At 38.4% G+C, this 17,229-nt stretch overlaps 3 protein-coding genes across 3 annotated transcripts; all 3 read left to right on the forward strand.

The window, feature by feature from the left end:
* The first annotated feature begins 229 nt into the window (after positions 1 to 229).
* Positions 230 to 5,805, forward strand: nfe2l3 (nfe2 like bZIP transcription factor 3). Its single transcript, XM_085346237.1, has 5 exons — positions 230 to 1,099; positions 2,793 to 2,873; positions 3,302 to 3,409; positions 3,603 to 4,080; positions 4,200 to 5,805. The coding sequence occupies exons 1-5, from the start codon at positions 584 to 586 to the stop codon at positions 4,955 to 4,957; spliced, it is 1,941 nt and encodes a 646-aa protein (XP_085202363.1). The 5' UTR covers positions 230 to 583; the 3' UTR covers positions 4,958 to 5,805.
* A 1,912-nt stretch (positions 5,806 to 7,717) lies between these two features.
* Positions 7,718 to 11,381, forward strand: cbx3a (chromobox homolog 3a (HP1 gamma homolog, Drosophila)). Its single transcript, XM_085345783.1, has 5 exons — positions 7,718 to 7,830; positions 8,564 to 8,717; positions 8,944 to 9,100; positions 9,484 to 9,578; positions 10,239 to 11,381. Exons 2-5 carry the CDS (start codon positions 8,572 to 8,574, stop codon positions 10,363 to 10,365), a joined length of 525 nt encoding a protein of 174 aa, XP_085201909.1. The 5' UTR covers positions 7,718 to 7,830; positions 8,564 to 8,571; the 3' UTR covers positions 10,366 to 11,381.
* Positions 11,382 to 14,704: 3,323 nt separating this feature from the next.
* snx10a (sorting nexin 10a) lies at positions 14,705 to 16,647 on the forward strand. Its single transcript, XM_085346569.1, has 6 exons — positions 14,705 to 14,749; positions 14,911 to 14,997; positions 15,089 to 15,189; positions 15,284 to 15,382; positions 16,236 to 16,427; positions 16,515 to 16,647. Exons 1-6 carry the CDS (start codon positions 14,717 to 14,719, stop codon positions 16,645 to 16,647), a joined length of 645 nt encoding a protein of 214 aa, XP_085202695.1. The 5' UTR covers positions 14,705 to 14,716.
* Positions 16,648 to 17,229: the final 582 nt, after the last annotated feature.

The raw sequence follows: 17,229 nt of genomic DNA on the forward strand, positions 1-17,229 counted from the left end.
ATATGAACCTACATAGAGGAGTACCTCTTGTTTATGCGGTGATTCAACTTTCGTGTAAACAATATTTGTAGTTAATATCAGGGTGGAGGCTGCCTTTATAGAAGCAACTACCCCGTTCTCTTATTGATCAAAAGCTGACGCGACAGGTGTGTTAACCAATCAGAATTTGTTGTGGTGAGCGTTTTGGTCCAATCAGCACGAATTATGCAAATTCCGAAACAAAGTTCCCCCTGTACCAGCACGGTGATTGCAGTGAGCCTCCCATGTTTTATTTTCTGTTTAATTATCGTCGTCAAGAGTGTTGTGATAAGTAGGTATTGCTTATGAATAACTCATCCGCTGCAAGGCGCTGAAGAACAAACTGTTTGTTATGTTTGCGCTAACAGGTTTGCGTTAACCGGTAGAGAAAGCTAACTGCTAAAGCTAGCATAGCTATCTTGCTAGTTCGCCGGTACAGGCGGTCCTCTTTGTCTGACAGGGGAAGGCGTGCTCTTTTGTTAAGCTTTCCCTTTGTCCCTTCGGGAAAGAGGAACTGTTGGGTTGGGATTTCACAATTATCCACAGTTCTGAAAGTATTTAGAAAATGCAGATCGCCAAAAAATACTTTTCAGAAAGCCTGATTCAGTTAACCATCTTGCTCAGTTTGATTGGAGTTCGTGTGGATATCGACAGCTACTTGAGCGGCTATTATACGCCTTTGACAGAGATTAACTTGGGTCCTAGCTCAGCCTACATCCAGACACCGTTTCATATTTTGAGAGACACTTTTGATGGATATGGTGTACACCCAAAATGTCCCGAGTTGGACTATTTTTTTGCAAGTCGTCGGCTGCTGGACGAGGTGAGGACCCTCGGTTCCCCGCGGTTCCACACGCAGTTGAACGCATGGCTGGTGCACGAAGTGCCTGCAACTGACAAGGCTGACTGTGGGCCTTCAACCAGTAACAACACCGAATCTAGCTCAGGGCTAGAAAGTCCTGGCGAAGAATCCAGGGATGTCAGTGAACACCTGCCAGTCAGTGGCCCAGCAGTGTACCAGACAAACATTGAACTCGGACAAGGGCCTTGTGGCGCTGGAGCCTGCGGGTTTCTTAAAGAGGCAAGTTTGTGAATAATATGCCATAAAGTTGTAAAAACTTTGTTTCTAATGAAGCTATAATGTAACCTGCAACAGTGAAGGTGGTCTATCCCTCTAAAGTACTTGATTAACTGAGGTGACAAACGAGTAAAACTTCCGTAATAGCTAGCTTAAGCTATTACTAGCTAACTAGCATAACTAACCGTTGAACTGGAAAGATGGGTGTTATCCAACAACTACGTTATTTTACTGGAGTATTTACTGGTGAACCAGGAAGCAAGTCAAAAAAATATTCTGGAATGCAAATTTATTTTCGTTTTGTCAGGCTCTGTCAGGCCCTTGTCACAAATCACAATCCAGTAATGTGTCTTTAGTCAGATTATGTCACTTACATCCGTAATGACAATGTGTTAACTTGGATAAGTCACCTAATCAGTGTAGTAAGTAACTTAAACATAAAGCTTAATAACATGTCTACCAAACATCATATACTGTATATGCGGCATACAGCTGCCTGCTGCACTTGTCACTCTTTCACTATGGTACTTGTCACATTAAGCAATCTGGGAATAGTAACTATAGAATTACTTCAGCAGAAAACACCATGCAAAGACAGGTGTAACTAATGTCTGTACTTTATGACAACAAATATATTATAACACTGTAATTACAACCTTTATATTCAGTCCTCCTAGTAGTGTAGTCTTTCTAGAGCATGGCAGAAAGAGCTGATTGGTGGATATTGTATCCCAAAGGCAGTTTATGTTGTCAGTTGTGTAACTATATCTCTTTTCTCCTGACCCAACCACCAGCTGCGCCCTTTGAGGGGTGGAGAAGTGAGACTCGGATCCCCACCCTGTTTGCTTACACAAAAGCAGTTTTCCATAGTTAAGCACTGCTCTTCCTAGGGTTGCTTTTCATGTGTATAATGTGATGTTGACTCATTTGTTGTTGATGACAAGAGATGGGTCGCCATACCCCCCCCCCCCAAAAAAAAAAAGAAAAAAAAAATTACAAGCCTTGTTGTTTGTTTTGCAAATGGCCTTAGTGTCTGAGAATATACAATATGCAGGAGCTGTATATAGTTATCCCGTTGAAGGTGTATCAATAACTTTTTGTCATTATTTGGCTTTAGTCTTAGTGTGAAAGCAAAAAGTTTTCTTTCACACTAAGACTAAAGCCAAATAATGACAAGAAGTACTCAAGACCAGTCTAGTTCTGCCCAAGTTCTGTCTGGGCTTGTTGGTCTCCACTTTTCCTGTTTGAACTGGTCTAGGAAGTGAATCAGTTATTGATACACCTTCAACAGGATAACTATATACAGCTCCTGCATATTGTATATTCTCAGAAACAAAGGCCATATAATATATATTTTTAGAACAAATGAGAATTCTATTATATCTTTAATTGGATATATCGTGAACTTTCTAATCTTGGAAGCTGGTGACCTTTATTTCTGTAGGTGTATCAGAGGGTAATTGGCTTAACTTTTACAATGATTGCTTTGTAATCATAAATAAATAATCTAATCTTGTTTATAACAGAATCATCTCATGACAGAAGAGTCATACTGTAAAGACTCAATTGAGATCAATGAACTACCGCTAGAAATGTAACGATGTTTGGAGTTCTTTACTAAGAATTAACAAATTGTTTTTCCTTTTCTTTCCTCTTCACTTCTAAACTGAATTCCCTCCTCTCTTTTCCCTGCCAGGAGGAAGATGTTAAAGTTAAAGAAGAGGAGGAACCTGCTCCAGTCTCTCAGCTGGCTCACAGTTCCACACTGGAACAAGAGGTACTGTTGGCACTCTTTCATGTATTTTAATGACCGTAACAGTGCTGGATTTTTTGTGAGAATACACAGTAGTGTTTGTCCATCTGCAATGATGCATGTATAACGTTGGCATCAATTTTAGGCTGGTTATATTGATTTAACTAGAAAAATCAGGGACTCACATTACATATTTACTGAAATTGCATCATTTTGATGACAGTGCTGTTTTAGTAACACCACAGAATATGATTAGAAAGGTTGAAGCATAGTAATTACAGTCTCACAGGCAGTTCCTTATAGTAAAAAGCTATGCAGAAGCTAAATATAAATTCATTTTTCTTGTTCATTTTTTTTCATCAGTTACTTTGCTATGATTGTATACTGACAACAAAACATATCACTTACTTTTTTAAATTTACATCAGATTTTCTGTGTGTTGTCTCTTTCAGAGCCTGCTGGAAGGCATCACTGCACTGTCCAGTCCAACACGCCATCCCTCTGCTACTCTTGATATTGACCAGCAGTGGAACAATTTACTTTCTGTTGCAGACCTTGATGTAAGTTTCATGTTCATCTTCATGTTCATTAAATTAAGCCTTATATAAAATTACATTAGTTTAGGGACATGCATACAGACACGTGTATTGCAGATTAGAGGTTTAGTTTACCACATTGATCTAACTGTTGTTTTAGAGGATTTTCAAAGTTTTGGAGAATAAAGTTCGACTAATAGGTCTCTCTAAAATATAGGACTTGGACCCCCTTGTGACTGAGCGTCTGTCAGATCTCGACACTGACATCACCAGCGCCATCAGCCGGAATGTCAGTCTGCATGATGCTATGCTAACCAGTCCTGGAGTGTTTGGGTTGGCATCTGATAGAACTGAGCCCAGGACCACGACCCAACAACAAAGGGCTTTCTTTCGAATGGAATCCACAGGCTCTTTAAACTCAGATGCTTCACCTGGGATGGCTCTAGGTCTTGCTGCACTCCCCTTTGCCTCAGTATGTAACATAACAGGAAATGTGTCATCAAATAGTGCACTGGGTGGCTGCCTAGATGAGGCAGTGTTTGACCAGATCAATCAGCTTGGTTTGGAAGGTCTGGACTCAATTGACAGCAGCCTGATGGACTGTTTGGACAGCATAGACCCACGGGTCCTTGAGGACTTGGAGTCAGACTCTGGTCTCTCTTTGGAGAGCAGCTCTGGAGGTCCAGTCTCTCCAGGTTGGTTCAGATTGCTTTCTATACTTGGAAGAGTTACATGTCTTAATTTCTGTTTTATGAAGCTACGAAATTTTCAGTTAAATATGCTGACACAGTCATTAACTCCTCACTTTGTCCAGGCTCATCTGAGATGTCATCCTCATCCAGTTCATACTGCGAGGATGAGTGTGGAGCTACAGGCTACAGCAGTGAGGCAGACTCAATCCCCTCTAAAGGCATTGTTGACTACACCACAGCATGGCCACCTGTTGAGAGTGTGTGGCATGATCACAGCTACTCATCTGCCAATTTCTTTAACCAGCCGTCAGTAACGCTGCCTCGCAAAAACATCAAGGAGGAGCCTCTCAGCGATGATGATGGATTCCGGCTGGAAGAAGGGGAGCTGAGTCGTGATGAGCTGCGCGCCCGTGCTATGTGCCTGCCATTCTCTGTTCTGCAGATAGTTAACATGCCTGTTGAAGAGTTCCTGGAAGTTCTTGATGGTCATGGCTTTTCCCCTGAACAGGTGACCCTCCTGAGGGACATCCGCAGGCGTGGTAAGAATAAGCTGGCAGCCCAAAACTGCCGCAAGCGCAAATTAGATGCCATCACTGGGCTCCAGGAGGAGGTGGAAAGGTTGCAAGTTCAGAGAGACAAACTGCTGAGGGAGAAGCACCTTACAGCAAAAACAATGGGTGCTGTGGGCCATCAGATAAGGCAGCTGACCAGAGACATCCTGTCCCGGCTGAGGGATGAATCAGGAACACCCCTGAACCCAGACAGATTCACCCTGCAGTGCGGGGCTAACGGTAGGGTTGTAGTTCAGCCTGTAAGACGACCTGCTGTCTCCACATCTGGCAACAAAACAGACAAGAGAAAGAAGGAAAAAAAGCAATAATGCAGCATTTCCTGCTGAGACTTGATCTTTTTGGTTTTGGGATATTGCGGAACCTAATTGCCTGACTCTGGTTTTAGGGACTCCTGTTTTGCTAAAGTGTGTGTTGATTCACCACTGTTGAGAACCTAAATGCAAAAAGAAAAGACACTCAAAAAATAAGTAAAAGAAAAAAAAAATGTAAATATGTTATTTGATCGTAAAAATGTAGATCACACACTGGACATTCTCTTCTTGTTAAAGGTGGATGTGGCCGATGGGGTAGTTTAAGGGAACAGCTAAGCTGTTGGTAATGCCAGCAGTCTCTTTGTGCCTGTTAACATTAAAGTCATAGTCTTTCTCATTTTTACAGAAAATTGTAGGCAATCACGCATGTTTAAAAGTCAGCTTGGCCAGGATTGTGATATTTCCAGACAGGATAGAGATCTAAGAGGAGTATTTACCTGTAATCTTGCCTTTAGTGTTTTCCTACTCGGTATAAGAACGAGGTTAAAGGGTTGTATTTATTAAACTTTCTTAGGTCCATGAAATGCTTATAGAACTGTTAAGGACGTTTTCCCCCCTCTCCCAAAATGGTAAACTTTGGTCAGCGTGATAAGAATATTGGGTTATTACAAGTCCAAAGTTTACTGATTTGTTCCCAGTATTTGAGGGCATGCACTGTTTGAGTAAAAAAAATAAACTGAAATAAAAAAAATCAAATAGATGTCTTTTGCTTACATGTCTTGATGACGTGCAGTATACCAATGACTCAAAGGACTTGGCCTTAATTTGCATTTAATGTGTTTTGGTAAATACGTATGTACATCATACATAAGTGCATATATCCATAACAAAAAAGTTCTTGCATAAGAATTCAATTATAGTTTAACCCCTTTCATTTGAAGTGTTTTAGAGTTTTTGGCAAGATTATTCTACCTCACAGCTTAGTTTTTGTTAATTTTGGCTACATAAAAAAAAAAGCCCTCACCCCGCTTTGCTTTTTTTCTTTCTTTTTTTTTTGTCTTTTGAAGTGCACTCGATAACAACAATTTCATTATAAATGTGACCGTAATCACACATAAAAGATTCAGTTTCTGAAACAGGAAAAATAGAATCACCAACTTTATTTAAAAGGTCTGAATGCTGTTTGAATGTATGTGTTTGTTTGTTTGTTTGTTTTTTTAAAGAATATTTATTATCTGAGTAGAATCAAGTGATATTAAAAGTCTGCATCTTATTTATGTATACACACAAGTAGTCACCTGAGTGAGTAAACTGAAGAAAGATGCATAAAGTATTTGAATAGTGATCAATCTGAAGCACAATTTGAATGAACTGAAATTTTGACTTCTTTACAAGTACTTGTGAGTTTTTTTCTTTTTGGATAAATTTGATTCTCAGGCCCCAGTTTTGTTTTGTTTTTTTCTGGCTAAAATTTGAAATTCTCTAAAGTGCACTTGTTTAATACAAATCCTTCATTATCAAAGTCACCCCAATTAAACAAACTGCTAAAAAAAACCCTAAATAATAAATTACTGATTGATATTTAAGAAGTTTGAATGATGTTTGGATGCCTCCTTTTTATATGTATAAGATTTTTTGTCAGTTGAAGTATTAATAGAGGTCGCCGCCCTGTTCCTGGTTATGCTGCACAATAAGTCAGCTGAGTGAGTGAAATTGAGAAAAGTCCATGAGGTAGTTTATGCAGCTTTCGGTTTTCTTTTTTTCTTTGTTTGTATTTTCTTGTTTGGCTTGAACCTTTTGTTTGCTGTTTGTATGAATTTTGTTTTCGTAAATATTTGCTTTGTTTCTGAAGTTAAATGTGTTTGATTCCATTGTGATTTTTGAAAGTGTGCGTTTGCTTACAGAACTTGAGTTGCTCCTGCAGACTTTTTAAAATAAAAAGAAATCTTTTGAAATACTTTTGAATGGCCTTGATTTTAAAATCAGCATATAGGAACATATTATTCAAAAAATGCAGTCTTAAAATATCAATGGATATTATAGATATCTATTGATCTATTATAGATTAGGGATTACAAACATAAGGCCTGGGGGCAAAATTGGCCTGGCAACAGATGCAATCTGAGCCACTGGACAGCTTTTTAAAATGTGATGGATGGTACACATTTTGGATTTTTTTTTAAACTGTATTTTCCGTGTTTTACAGCTTTTCTTAATGATAAAAATCCTACTCCCATCACTATTCACACCAATTTGAGTAAGTCATAGGTAATATTAGATAAAAAAAACTTAAATGACAGAAACGTTTCTGATTTCTGCAGTGCGTTCACAGTAAATAAATAAATAAGGATATAGTCTATCAATAAACAAAACCTTTCTATTATATAGTTACAGAACAGTCTGGGCAATGAGCAACCATAACTACACATGCATTTCCTACAATCTTAGATTGTAGGATTGTTTGTTTGTTTGAAATAAATTAACAAACAAACAATCTAAGCCAAAAGAGTCGTGCTGACTGAGTTCTATTTAATACAGCTTAATTTCTTTATCATGCAAAAATAACCAGCATATGCTGTTGAAATTGCACTTCTTTTTCTTATATTAAGATTCTGCAGACATTAAAGGTGTAATTAAACCTCTTTACACTGGTCCGGCCCACGTGTAAACAAAATTTTCTGCATGTGGCCCACGATTCAAAATGACTTCGATATCCCTGATGTAGAGTTCTAGGCTTCATCATCCACAGGTTTTGGAGAGCGAAAAGCGTTTTCTAACCGGGCTTCCGTAGATGGTGCACAAGTATGCGCACAAGAATGCGCGTGAGTAGCTTTTGGCGCCCGTGCTGTTGAGCCACACTTTTGTAGACATAAAGAATCAACTGACCGCGTGGAAAAGAAGTGCCGTTGGAGCGATTCTCTTGTTTTAGGGTATGTATGCAGATACCGACTTGTTTAAAAAAAAAAAAAAAGGTTATCATTAACAGAGGTGTCAGAGTTAATTGGTTCACTGTAACAAAATAGCAGTATATGCTAGCCAGTTGTTTTACCATCTGACGCTGTCTCGAATGAGAGAGAAATGCTCTGTTAACTACAGTTGCAGTACTTTAACTTAAACAGGCAAGCGAAAAGTAACAGTGTCTGTTCCTTGTAATGCTGTAGTTGTATCATAGATCTTAAGATTATGTATCCGTTTCTAAAACGTCGAGTGTCGCATTAAACTTGAGTACGTTATTGTTAGCGCAAGTTACGTTAACGTTACCCGCACGTTTTTTTTGTGCCAGCGCACCTATTTTAAGTCCCTCCGCATTGCAGTTGACACAATAAAAGTGAAGTAGGTTTTCCCTAACGGTTAAAGGCCAGCTAAAGTTAGCATGCGAGCTAACGTTATAAGAATTTGGCTATCTTTGAATACTTTAAGAGTTTATCGCTAAGCTAGCTAATGCTACGTTTTTACTTCCCTTTGGTGGCCATCCCTTTGTCAAGGTTGCCTAATTTTAATACCCCAATGGGCAAATAACAGTCTTCACAGTTAAATTCGTTTACGATCCAGGTGTCTGTGGCGGCTTTAGGGCCTATGGCCAATCCTAAATGTGGATATCAGGAGCACATGAATGTGAAGGATTTGTTATTATCAAATTCCTTTTTTTGTTTGTGTTTTTAGATCACAAAATGGGAAAGAAGCAGAATACCAAGAGTAAGAAGGATGCACAGGATACACAGGAGGAACCTGAAGAATTCGTTGTGGAAAAGGTGCTGGACCAGCGTGTTGTGAATGGGAAAGTAGAATTCTACCTCAAGTGGAAAGGATTTACAGAGTGAGTTGGCTGGGACTCCTGCCCCCCTCCTGCTGAGCTGGAAGTGCTTCCCTGGTATGGGGTTGTGCTATACTTTTGTTTGAAGTCATTGTGGTTGCATGAAGACGGTGCCTTCATTCAAGCAAGCTAGCTGATGCTAGTATTTGGCTTTTTTTTTTTTTTTCCTAAATGGAAATCAGTGTGAATTGATGCAATGCAATCGTTGACTCTCTTTCTGCTTGTTTAGTGCTGATAATACTTGGGAACCAGAGGAGAACCTGGATTGCCCTGAGCTGATTTCAGCATTTTTGGAGGCTCAGAAGAACGTTAAGGAGAAACCTGCACCTGTTAAGAGGAAGGCCTCCACGGAAGAGCCAGAGACTGAACCTAAGAAGAAGGATGTGGTGAGTTCCTTTGCTTTCACAAGTTTCTGCAATTAGCATGTCCTAGAGACAATTTAAATTTAGAACCGTCAAGCTTAACATGAGGGCCATTCAGAGAAAGGGTTGCATAACTTAAACAAAGACGAGCATTATAATAAATGAATGTATTATAAATAAATCATATTTGTGCTTAGCTAGGGTGGTGTGTAGACATTTAACTTAGTATTATACTTGTATAATTGTGACAAACCTAATTTTGAATAAGTCACTCAGACCATTCTCTTGAAATGCAGCTGCTTCTGAACTTATGCTAGAAAGTGCAAGGATTTTAAATGAATCAAAATGTGTTGTTTTGTTTCCTTCCCATCTTATATGCCTACATTCTCTGTTGTAACCACCTACAGGCTGAGAAACCACGTGGTTTTGCTAGGAACCTCGAACCCGAGCGAATCATTGGCGCAACAGACAGTAGCGGGGAGTTGATGTTCTTGATGAAATGGTACATTTTTATGCAATATTTCTGGTCATTGAAGAAAAAAAAAAAATCTCATATCTTTGTCTCCTTGGAAGCAAAATATAATGAAATGACTGTTAGTTCAAGACCTTTGCGCAGTAATGTTTTGTTAATCTAGGCAGTGTAAGTCATAGGATGGATGTGCATGGTAGTCACTGGTGTTTCATGCTACAATGGACGGCCAGTGAATTCAAAAGTATTGAGTGCTATGATTTCTGGATCCTTCACAGTACAAATAATTATCCTGAAATATTGTAATAGCAATCAAAGAAAGTTTAAACTGAAGGAAGTGTAACTGAGTGGAATTACTTGGATAATTGGATGTTGTTGTTTTTTTTTTTTGTTTTTTTTAAATTTATTTTTAAGTTGTTTGCATTTGAGCTCTTAAAAATTGGAAACTTTCTTTGTTTCACTAAATGTTTATTCTTAAACCCTTGAACTTAAAGCTCAGTTTCTACACTTCAGTTGCCTTTCACTGCTTAGATCTTGCTACATGGTGTACAGAGCCACAGTTATGAAACTGTCACTGCCCAGGCTGTGTTCCTGCTGTAAACCTTTCCTCAACTTATAAACTTAGTTGATTTAAAGTACATTAATTTATGCTGGCTTTCTATAATGTTCCTCTCTCAATCTGCCTTCTTTTAGGAAAGACTCGGATGAGGCAGATTTGGTCCCAGCCCGTGAGGCCAACACCCGCTGTCCTCAGGTGGTCATATCCTTTTATGAGGAGAGACTGACCTGGCATTCCTGTCCAGAGGATGAAGCCCAGTAGTTCTTCTCTGCAACCCATGCAGTAGTCTACATCAACATTGTCAACCTTTTCCTCAGGACTGGATTTCTCCTGACTTGCCTTCTAGGTCTAGCTAAATTAGTCTTTTTTTTTCTTTTTTTTTGTTTTGTTTCTTTTTTATTTTGGAAGAAGTTTCAACACTTGCATGGCAGTCGGTGAGTTCTGTTGTAAATATAAGCTTAGCCGATTGTGAGAACAGGTGATAGTGTTTTGATTAAGAAGTAAAGAAAGAAGCCTTCTTGTATTATTGTGAATGACTGATCTCTTTAGCTCCTTTTCAGACACAAGATGTACAACAATGTTGGCTTCAGCAGTCTGCTCAGCAATCTGTTATTCCAACATGGATTGCGCTTGTGTTCCTAATGGCTTCATTTAAATGTATCCAAGATGGTGAAGGAGAGCTCTGTAGTACGCACAATTTAGCCATACATTCAGAAGGCTTGTTTGTGGGTGAGGTGCAACTACAGTTTTGATTGGTTTTCTCACCCTTTTTCAATAACAGCACAGGATCTGACTGTGTGTCGTTCAGAGCTGTGCACTTCCTTCTGGAGTGTGAATAGTAAAAATGCTTCATGGAGGAATGATACTGTATTTAAAGTCAATAGCTAAAGTTAAGACTAAATGTGATGCATAGATTTGAAATTTAGGGCATTAACTAGTGAGCTTTGCAACTCAGAGATTCACAAGATACAAGTACAGTTGTAATCCAGTGCATGCATGTCGTTAATAATACTTGGTTTAGTTTAGGTGCTCATTTAGACTTGAAGTCAACACATTCAGATGCAGCCAGATTCATGGGAGCGAGTGCACAGCTGAAAAAGGACTGTTGATTAGGGCCACTTCCACCTTCGTCTTTGTTTAAATGTTTTAAATTCCAAAACACTTTTCTCACTCTGCCACATTCTTGCTCATGTTTTCTACTGTAGTGATGTTTTGTTCCATAAATACTTTTTGTATACTGTCTTTAAATATTGTTTGTCGTTCTAATAAAGGTTTTATGCCAGATTTTTTTTTTTGTCTTTTAGGTTTTTTTTCCCCAACTACAAATACATGTAAGACTTTACTGGAAGTAATTCAGAGCGAGTTGCATATGAAACGAAGTTAACAATTAGGATTTCCTTATGTACCTAATAGATGTTTCTTGGGTGAAGTTTTTTACAGTTTTGTCTTCATGCTGCAGTGCTTTGGTTTTCCCGTGGTTTCACTCTAAATGCAAGACTGCATAATGGCATGGGAGATAAGACAGTGAACCTTTGTGCATTACTGATTTCTGTGGGAAATCACTCAAGTTTCTTATTTGAGTGATTTGGACAAGGTCATGATAGATATCCAACCTTTAGTCCTAGCAGGAAAAAACAACTGCTGCATGAACGTTCACCTACAAATTTGATAACAAACAGCTAATTTCTCTGAAAAGTTTGTTCTGTAAATGCTAAAGAGTAGTGAGTAGCCTGCAGAAAGGATACAGGGATGGAAAATGGCCTGTTATTGTCATTTCCTCGTAAGTGTTTAACTTTTTTTTTTTTTTTTTTGTTTAAGTCAAATATCTATCCAAATAGATTAGTCTGTGGTGGCTATGATTTCATGTGATCTGTAGAGCAAGGTGTGTAGTTTGATTAAGTCAAATATCTAATCACAGCAACACAGTCATGTCTTATCTGTTAAGTGCTTGAATCATTTCAATATAGACATACAGCTATATTAATGGAAATTAAATGTCAGTGCAGCAATTTCAAGTAATATAAAACATATGCTTAAAATAAATCTTGGTCTGTATATTTCACGTGTCAGCTTTTGTCAACTCTGAATTTTGCTTAATTGGCCATAAAATGTAGAAATCGGATAGAAAATGGTGCTGTTTTGTAACAGTCTGTAAAAGCAAATGAAAGTTTCTGTTGACACAAGATAAAGAGATCTCTATATGCAAATTACCATCCAACCTAAGGTGACGTCTCACTAGTTTCTTGATCCACTCTTGGACTGGTCAGAGGGATAGACGCCAACTGGCTTTGGTAAGATCTCTTGGTCTTCAATTTTAAAACTGTCATTGTATACAACAATGCTTGCTGTGGGCTGGAGTTCACGTAGACTAGGTGTCAGTGTCATCTCTGACGCTCTGATGCCTTGATTTGAGATTTTGATTTAATTTTGAAACTTTTGATTTATTAGTTGAAACGAAGCATAACACAGCCCATGATGTGATATCTCAGCTTCACCTTTCAAAACTAGCATGCATATCTAAATTTCATCTAGAACTGCAGTGAAGCAGTCGTGGACAACTATGTTAACAATTAAAGTCAGAACAATGGACAGTTATTAAATTTTGATTTGTTTGTTTGGTTTTGGTTAAAGTTTCTCCACCCAGCCACCATACAGTGTTATTGTGGTTCAGAGCTGGTTGTAGGAACAAAAAAGAAGCAGAAGAAGCAGACATAAAATCTCAGACCATGAAGTGGTACTTTTAAATTGTCTGAATGTTTCTAAAGGTAAATCCCCATAAGCACTTGCATTAGAAGAAACATAAATGGAAGGGTTCAAGAAGAAAGAGATCAATTTAACAATGAATCTGTTTCTTTTTATTAGTTAGGCACCTACAATCCATCAATCAATAAATGAATAAAGTGAATGTTTCAAAATCGGGTTGTTCACAGGCTATTTTTTTTCTGAGGTCCTGTAGAGACCAGTAACTATATAAAGTTATTATGACTTTATTTGGGGTTGTCGCTGCATTGCCATCGCTTGGCCTCCTCCCACCAGGTGACACCATTTAAACTGATTCCGGATAATAGCAGTAAGAAACAGGTGCGCAGAAAAGCGACGCTTAACATGTTACTCTCATCTGAGATTCTTGATCATTTTCTTTCCGCCTGATTTAGACGAATGATTTAAGAACAATGCATTTTACGATTACTCTTTAAATGTTGCTTGTTATGGTATACTTTCTAACTACGTGGCCTGATCCAGTCGGGAAAGGAGGTCGTGCTTAGCAGTGGGAAATTAGTAGTAGCAGGGTTGGTATTAGTTCAGTTCAGGAAGGGCTAAGCTTCAAGCCAGGTTAGTGAGCTGGTCCTGGTTGTTCACATTATCGTATAATTTCACTCGAGGTGAAGAAGGGAGAGGTAAGGTCAAAGTAGATGCAAAATCGGGCGTCCTTCTCGCTCTTTTTTTTTTTTTTTTTTTTTTTGTTAATATGTTTGTGGGTTCGTGGGTTTGTTTTGTTTTGCGTTTCGTCTTTCCCTCTCAGTAGCTACCCTAAGTCCCGATGCAATAAAAAGAGGGCATCCTGGGGTTTCCATTGAACTCCGTTTTGATTACCTGTTTTAGCCCCAAAGAGGAAGGAAAGCACAAAAAGTTAAATGGGAAGAGTCTTTCTTCCTCTGTTCTCAGGAGGTTAAACATTACAAATGATTTTGGGGTATTCAGAAGATGTATAATAAGCACTGATTATGAGCGTTAAATCATTGTTTAAGCCCTGTTGTGTTGTCCTGGATAGTGGTTAGAAAATTATAATACTTCATGCTCTTAAGTGTTTTAGAGCACTGAGTGCGTGTAACTTCAGATCAAAGTGCACTCCATTATGCAATTCCCTGCAGCATCCTGTTAACCTCACGTCTACGTGTAGGACCTGCTGAATTATTGCAGCTACAGGACTGTTGTTGAAGAGCAATGACAGTCTTGAAGGAAGAGCCTACAGTCACCTCAGTACAGAGTTTATCCAAATAGATTAGTCTGTGGTGGCTTATGATTTCATGTGATCTGTAGAGCAAGGTGTGTAGTTCAGTCTCTTGAAGGTGGCCTGATCACCCTATTTGAAAACGTGTTTAAACTTGCTTATTATCTCTGGTTAGACTTTAGGCCTGCAAATGGCATGTTTGGTTTGTTTGTTCATGAACAGATGACTGGATAACGCATATGACTAATATCACTGTAAAGCTAACCTTGTAGAGTTGGCTTTGAAAGCACTAGACTGTATTTCTCTTTCTAGTGGGCTGTTTTTGTCCCAAGTGTGTTTTGCTATGTGCCCATGTTTAATGTGTTCAGAACCAAGATTTCCCACACATAAGCTCAATCCTCCACCTTTGCCCCTCATCCCACTTGATCCCAAATCTGTTCGAAATCTTTGCACTCCTAAATCCTTCAAGGCTCAATAGCCTTTTGTTTTATAAAATGGAATTGGGACAAAAGAAATGCTGTGATTTTAAAAATGCTGTTTAATTCTGAGAACCCATAAAGGCTGCTATAATTTTGCTGAAATCAGACCACCTGATAAGCAAATAGGCTAAAAGAGATGGTACTAATGTGTTTATTTCCCTTCCAGGTTTTTGTATCACTAATGGACACTATTCTGGATAATTTTTCAAACACTGTAAGTGGCTTTGATTTTATTTTTTATTTTTCCTGTATCTTGTTTTGTTTATCTATAATAGCAAATAGATAAACCCAAACAGTGGGACAATCCTGTTTTCATTTTGCCCACGTTCACATTTTCATTTTGAAATAATGGAACTCTGGTCTTGATTTTTGCAGGAGTTTATTAGAGTTTGCGTTCGGGATCCAAGGCTTCATAAAGATGGCCGCTGGCACACACATGTTGACTACGAGATTTGTTTACATGTATGTGCCAATTAAAAAAGAAACTGTTCTGTTAGCTTTATTTTGTTGTGTTTTTTGTAATAAGCGTTTAATGAACTGTTGTCTCTTGCAGACTAATAGCTTGTGTTTTCGAAAAAAGACCTCCTCTGTGAGACGGCGCTACAGTGAGTTTGTTTGGTTGCGTCACTGCCTGGAACAGAATGCTTTCATAATGTATGTTGAGGTTTTCTTGTTATGATGGTGATTAATCAATGTTGTAAACTGATAATCCAGCAAGTTACAAATGTATATTTATATCCATGTCCAGAGACTTGCCTAAATTGCCACCCTGGAACCCTTTCTTCAGTCTGAAGAACACAGAACAAGTCATCCAGAGGATCAAGGGTCTGCAGAAGTTTTTAGAAATGTGAGTTGCTCTTCTGCTGAAGCAGTTTCTGAAGTTCAGTTAATGTCTCCTGGAGGAGCCTTTCATACTCCCAAAGACTGTTTGGGGGTAAAAATTAGCACATCCCTTTTACAGCAAGTCATATAAACTTGAGGGATATTAATTGGGTGAGTGAAATAGCTGAGGGGTTGGTAATTGGTTTCATTTGCTTTGTTATTAATAAAATTTATAACCAATGCACTAAAGGCAACATGAGATGACCCCCCCCTCTCCCCCAAAACAAGAATGCATTTTGTCCCCCCCAATTTTGAATCCATTCTCAGACCCTAGGCTGGTGCTGTGGGTCCTGGGTTCCACCTGGTGCACAAAAATGACTGGCCTCATGTGTACGAGAGTATGTAGGCAATACTGGAGGATGAATGAATTGTTGCTATTGAGTGGCCTCCATGCTCACCTGAAGGGAAAAACCTCTGGGCCGTCATTTTCAGTCCCTCTAACACTGGCAGATTGCACCTCAGATCTGGAGAAAGAACGTGGAGGGCCATGCAACCTACAGAGTACTTTTTTTTTTTTTAAGTTGCTGCAATGTAACTCTAGCAAAATGGACTATCCTGCTGCATCATTTCTATTTTTTTACTTTGATTTTCAGGGGTATCTTTTTAATTCAGCCTTCTGTAGATTCAAAATTTTAATTTCCCTCAATGTAGCATCCTCTTGTTCCTAATGCGTTACCCAGTACATATCAGTATAGATATAAGCATTATTTTATTCTTTTCTCCCATTGAAATCTGATTTGTTCTCCTTAATACTGTCAAATTTTATTTGGATTTGATTGAAATGGTCTCATCTATTTAATGTTTTTTTTCTCCTCTAGTGTTCTTCATACACCCTTGTTGTTATCTGATAGTCGGCTCCATCTGTTCCTCCAGTCAGACCTTAGCATTACAAAGATTGCAAGGTGTGCCGTTGGTAAGACCAGGTACACGGTAGCTGAAGCCATTCAGTGTTCAAGAACTGGTTGTATCAGATCAGAAGAAAAGGTTTCATGTGACTCTGACTGTGAAAGGTAAGTTATTATAGAAAATGTCTTAGTGCTTACTTGTTAACACGTGACTTAAAACTGAACTGACCCTTCAGTCTTTCTTTCAAATAGCACTTCATCATCGGGTTTGGGACCAAGTGTTGACACTTCTGGGCGAGGTAGCCCCATCTTCTTTCAGTCTGACGGAGATCCAGAACCCTTTTGTTCTTTTTCTGAGACTACCAGCCCACTTACTGAGTACTGATGTAAAGAAGTGACACTGTACTCTTCTTCTTTTTCTTGTGGATGTGTAGGTCATCTTTGCATTAATGTGTTCAATACTTCATTGAACTCTTGCTATTGTTGGCTTTTTTTTTTTTTATTAAACTTCCGTTAACATCAGTGTGACCCTTTTTGAAAATATTTTAACTTGCCTTGTGTCCTCTGCAATTGGTACCATTTAAGTATCATGTACTTAAAAAAATTTCATGTTTTTAAAAAACAATGTGTAAAAACTGACAGTCTTAAATATTTCCAATGTGTACTTTTTAAAATCACTGCACTAAAATGTACTAAGGTTGGCAAGAGTTGTTTTGCATTGTAGACTTTTTTTTTAAAGGAAAATATTTGAGAATACATTTTATGAGTTGTCAATGCATAAATAAATGGCCCTTTCTTAAAGAAAAGCTTGCATCTTCCATACTGTACTTTGTCTCTTTTAATTAGTAGAAAACCTGAAGTTCATGTTCCTGTATACTTTATATATATTTTGTGACCTGTCACTTGTCCCAGAGTTCAATACAATAGACTGTACTGTTTGAACAGTCCAGTAGAGGGAGTGTAGACA

This window comes from Diplotaxodon limnothrissa, linkage group LG22, assembly GCF_057381915.1.
Source record: "Diplotaxodon limnothrissa isolate DT_005_m linkage group LG22, D_limnothrissa_male_GT1.1, whole genome shotgun sequence".
NCBI classification, from domain to species: domain Eukaryota; kingdom Metazoa; phylum Chordata; class Actinopteri; order Cichliformes; family Cichlidae; genus Diplotaxodon; species Diplotaxodon limnothrissa.

Coding starts and splice junctions, on each gene's coding strand:
- nfe2l3 (XM_085346237.1), top strand. CDS start 584: ATGCAGATCGCCAAAAAATACTTTTCAGAAAGCCTGATTCAGTTAACC. Junction 1,100..2,792: donor CCTGCGGGTTTCTTAAAGAG/GCAAGTTTGTGA, acceptor TTTCCCTGCCAG/GAGGAAGATGTTAAAGTTAA. Junction 3,410..3,602: donor TTTCTGTTGCAGACCTTGAT/GTAAGTTTCATG, acceptor TCTAAAATATAG/GACTTGGACCCCCTTGTGAC.
- snx10a (XM_085346569.1), top strand. CDS start 14,717: ATGGACACTATTCTGGATAATTTTTCAAACACT. Junction 15,190..15,283: donor GAACAGAATGCTTTCATAAT/GTATGTTGAGGT, acceptor ATCCATGTCCAG/AGACTTGCCTAAATTGCCAC. Junction 15,383..16,235: donor CTGCAGAAGTTTTTAGAAAT/GTGAGTTGCTCT, acceptor TTTCTCCTCTAG/TGTTCTTCATACACCCTTGT.
- cbx3a (XM_085345783.1), top strand. CDS start 8,572: ATGGGAAAGAAGCAGAATACCAAGAGTAAGAAGGATGCACAGGATACA. Junction 8,718..8,943: donor AAGTGGAAAGGATTTACAGA/GTGAGTTGGCTG, acceptor CTGCTTGTTTAG/TGCTGATAATACTTGGGAAC. Junction 9,579..10,238: donor TTGATGTTCTTGATGAAATG/GTACATTTTTAT, acceptor GCCTTCTTTTAG/GAAAGACTCGGATGAGGCAG.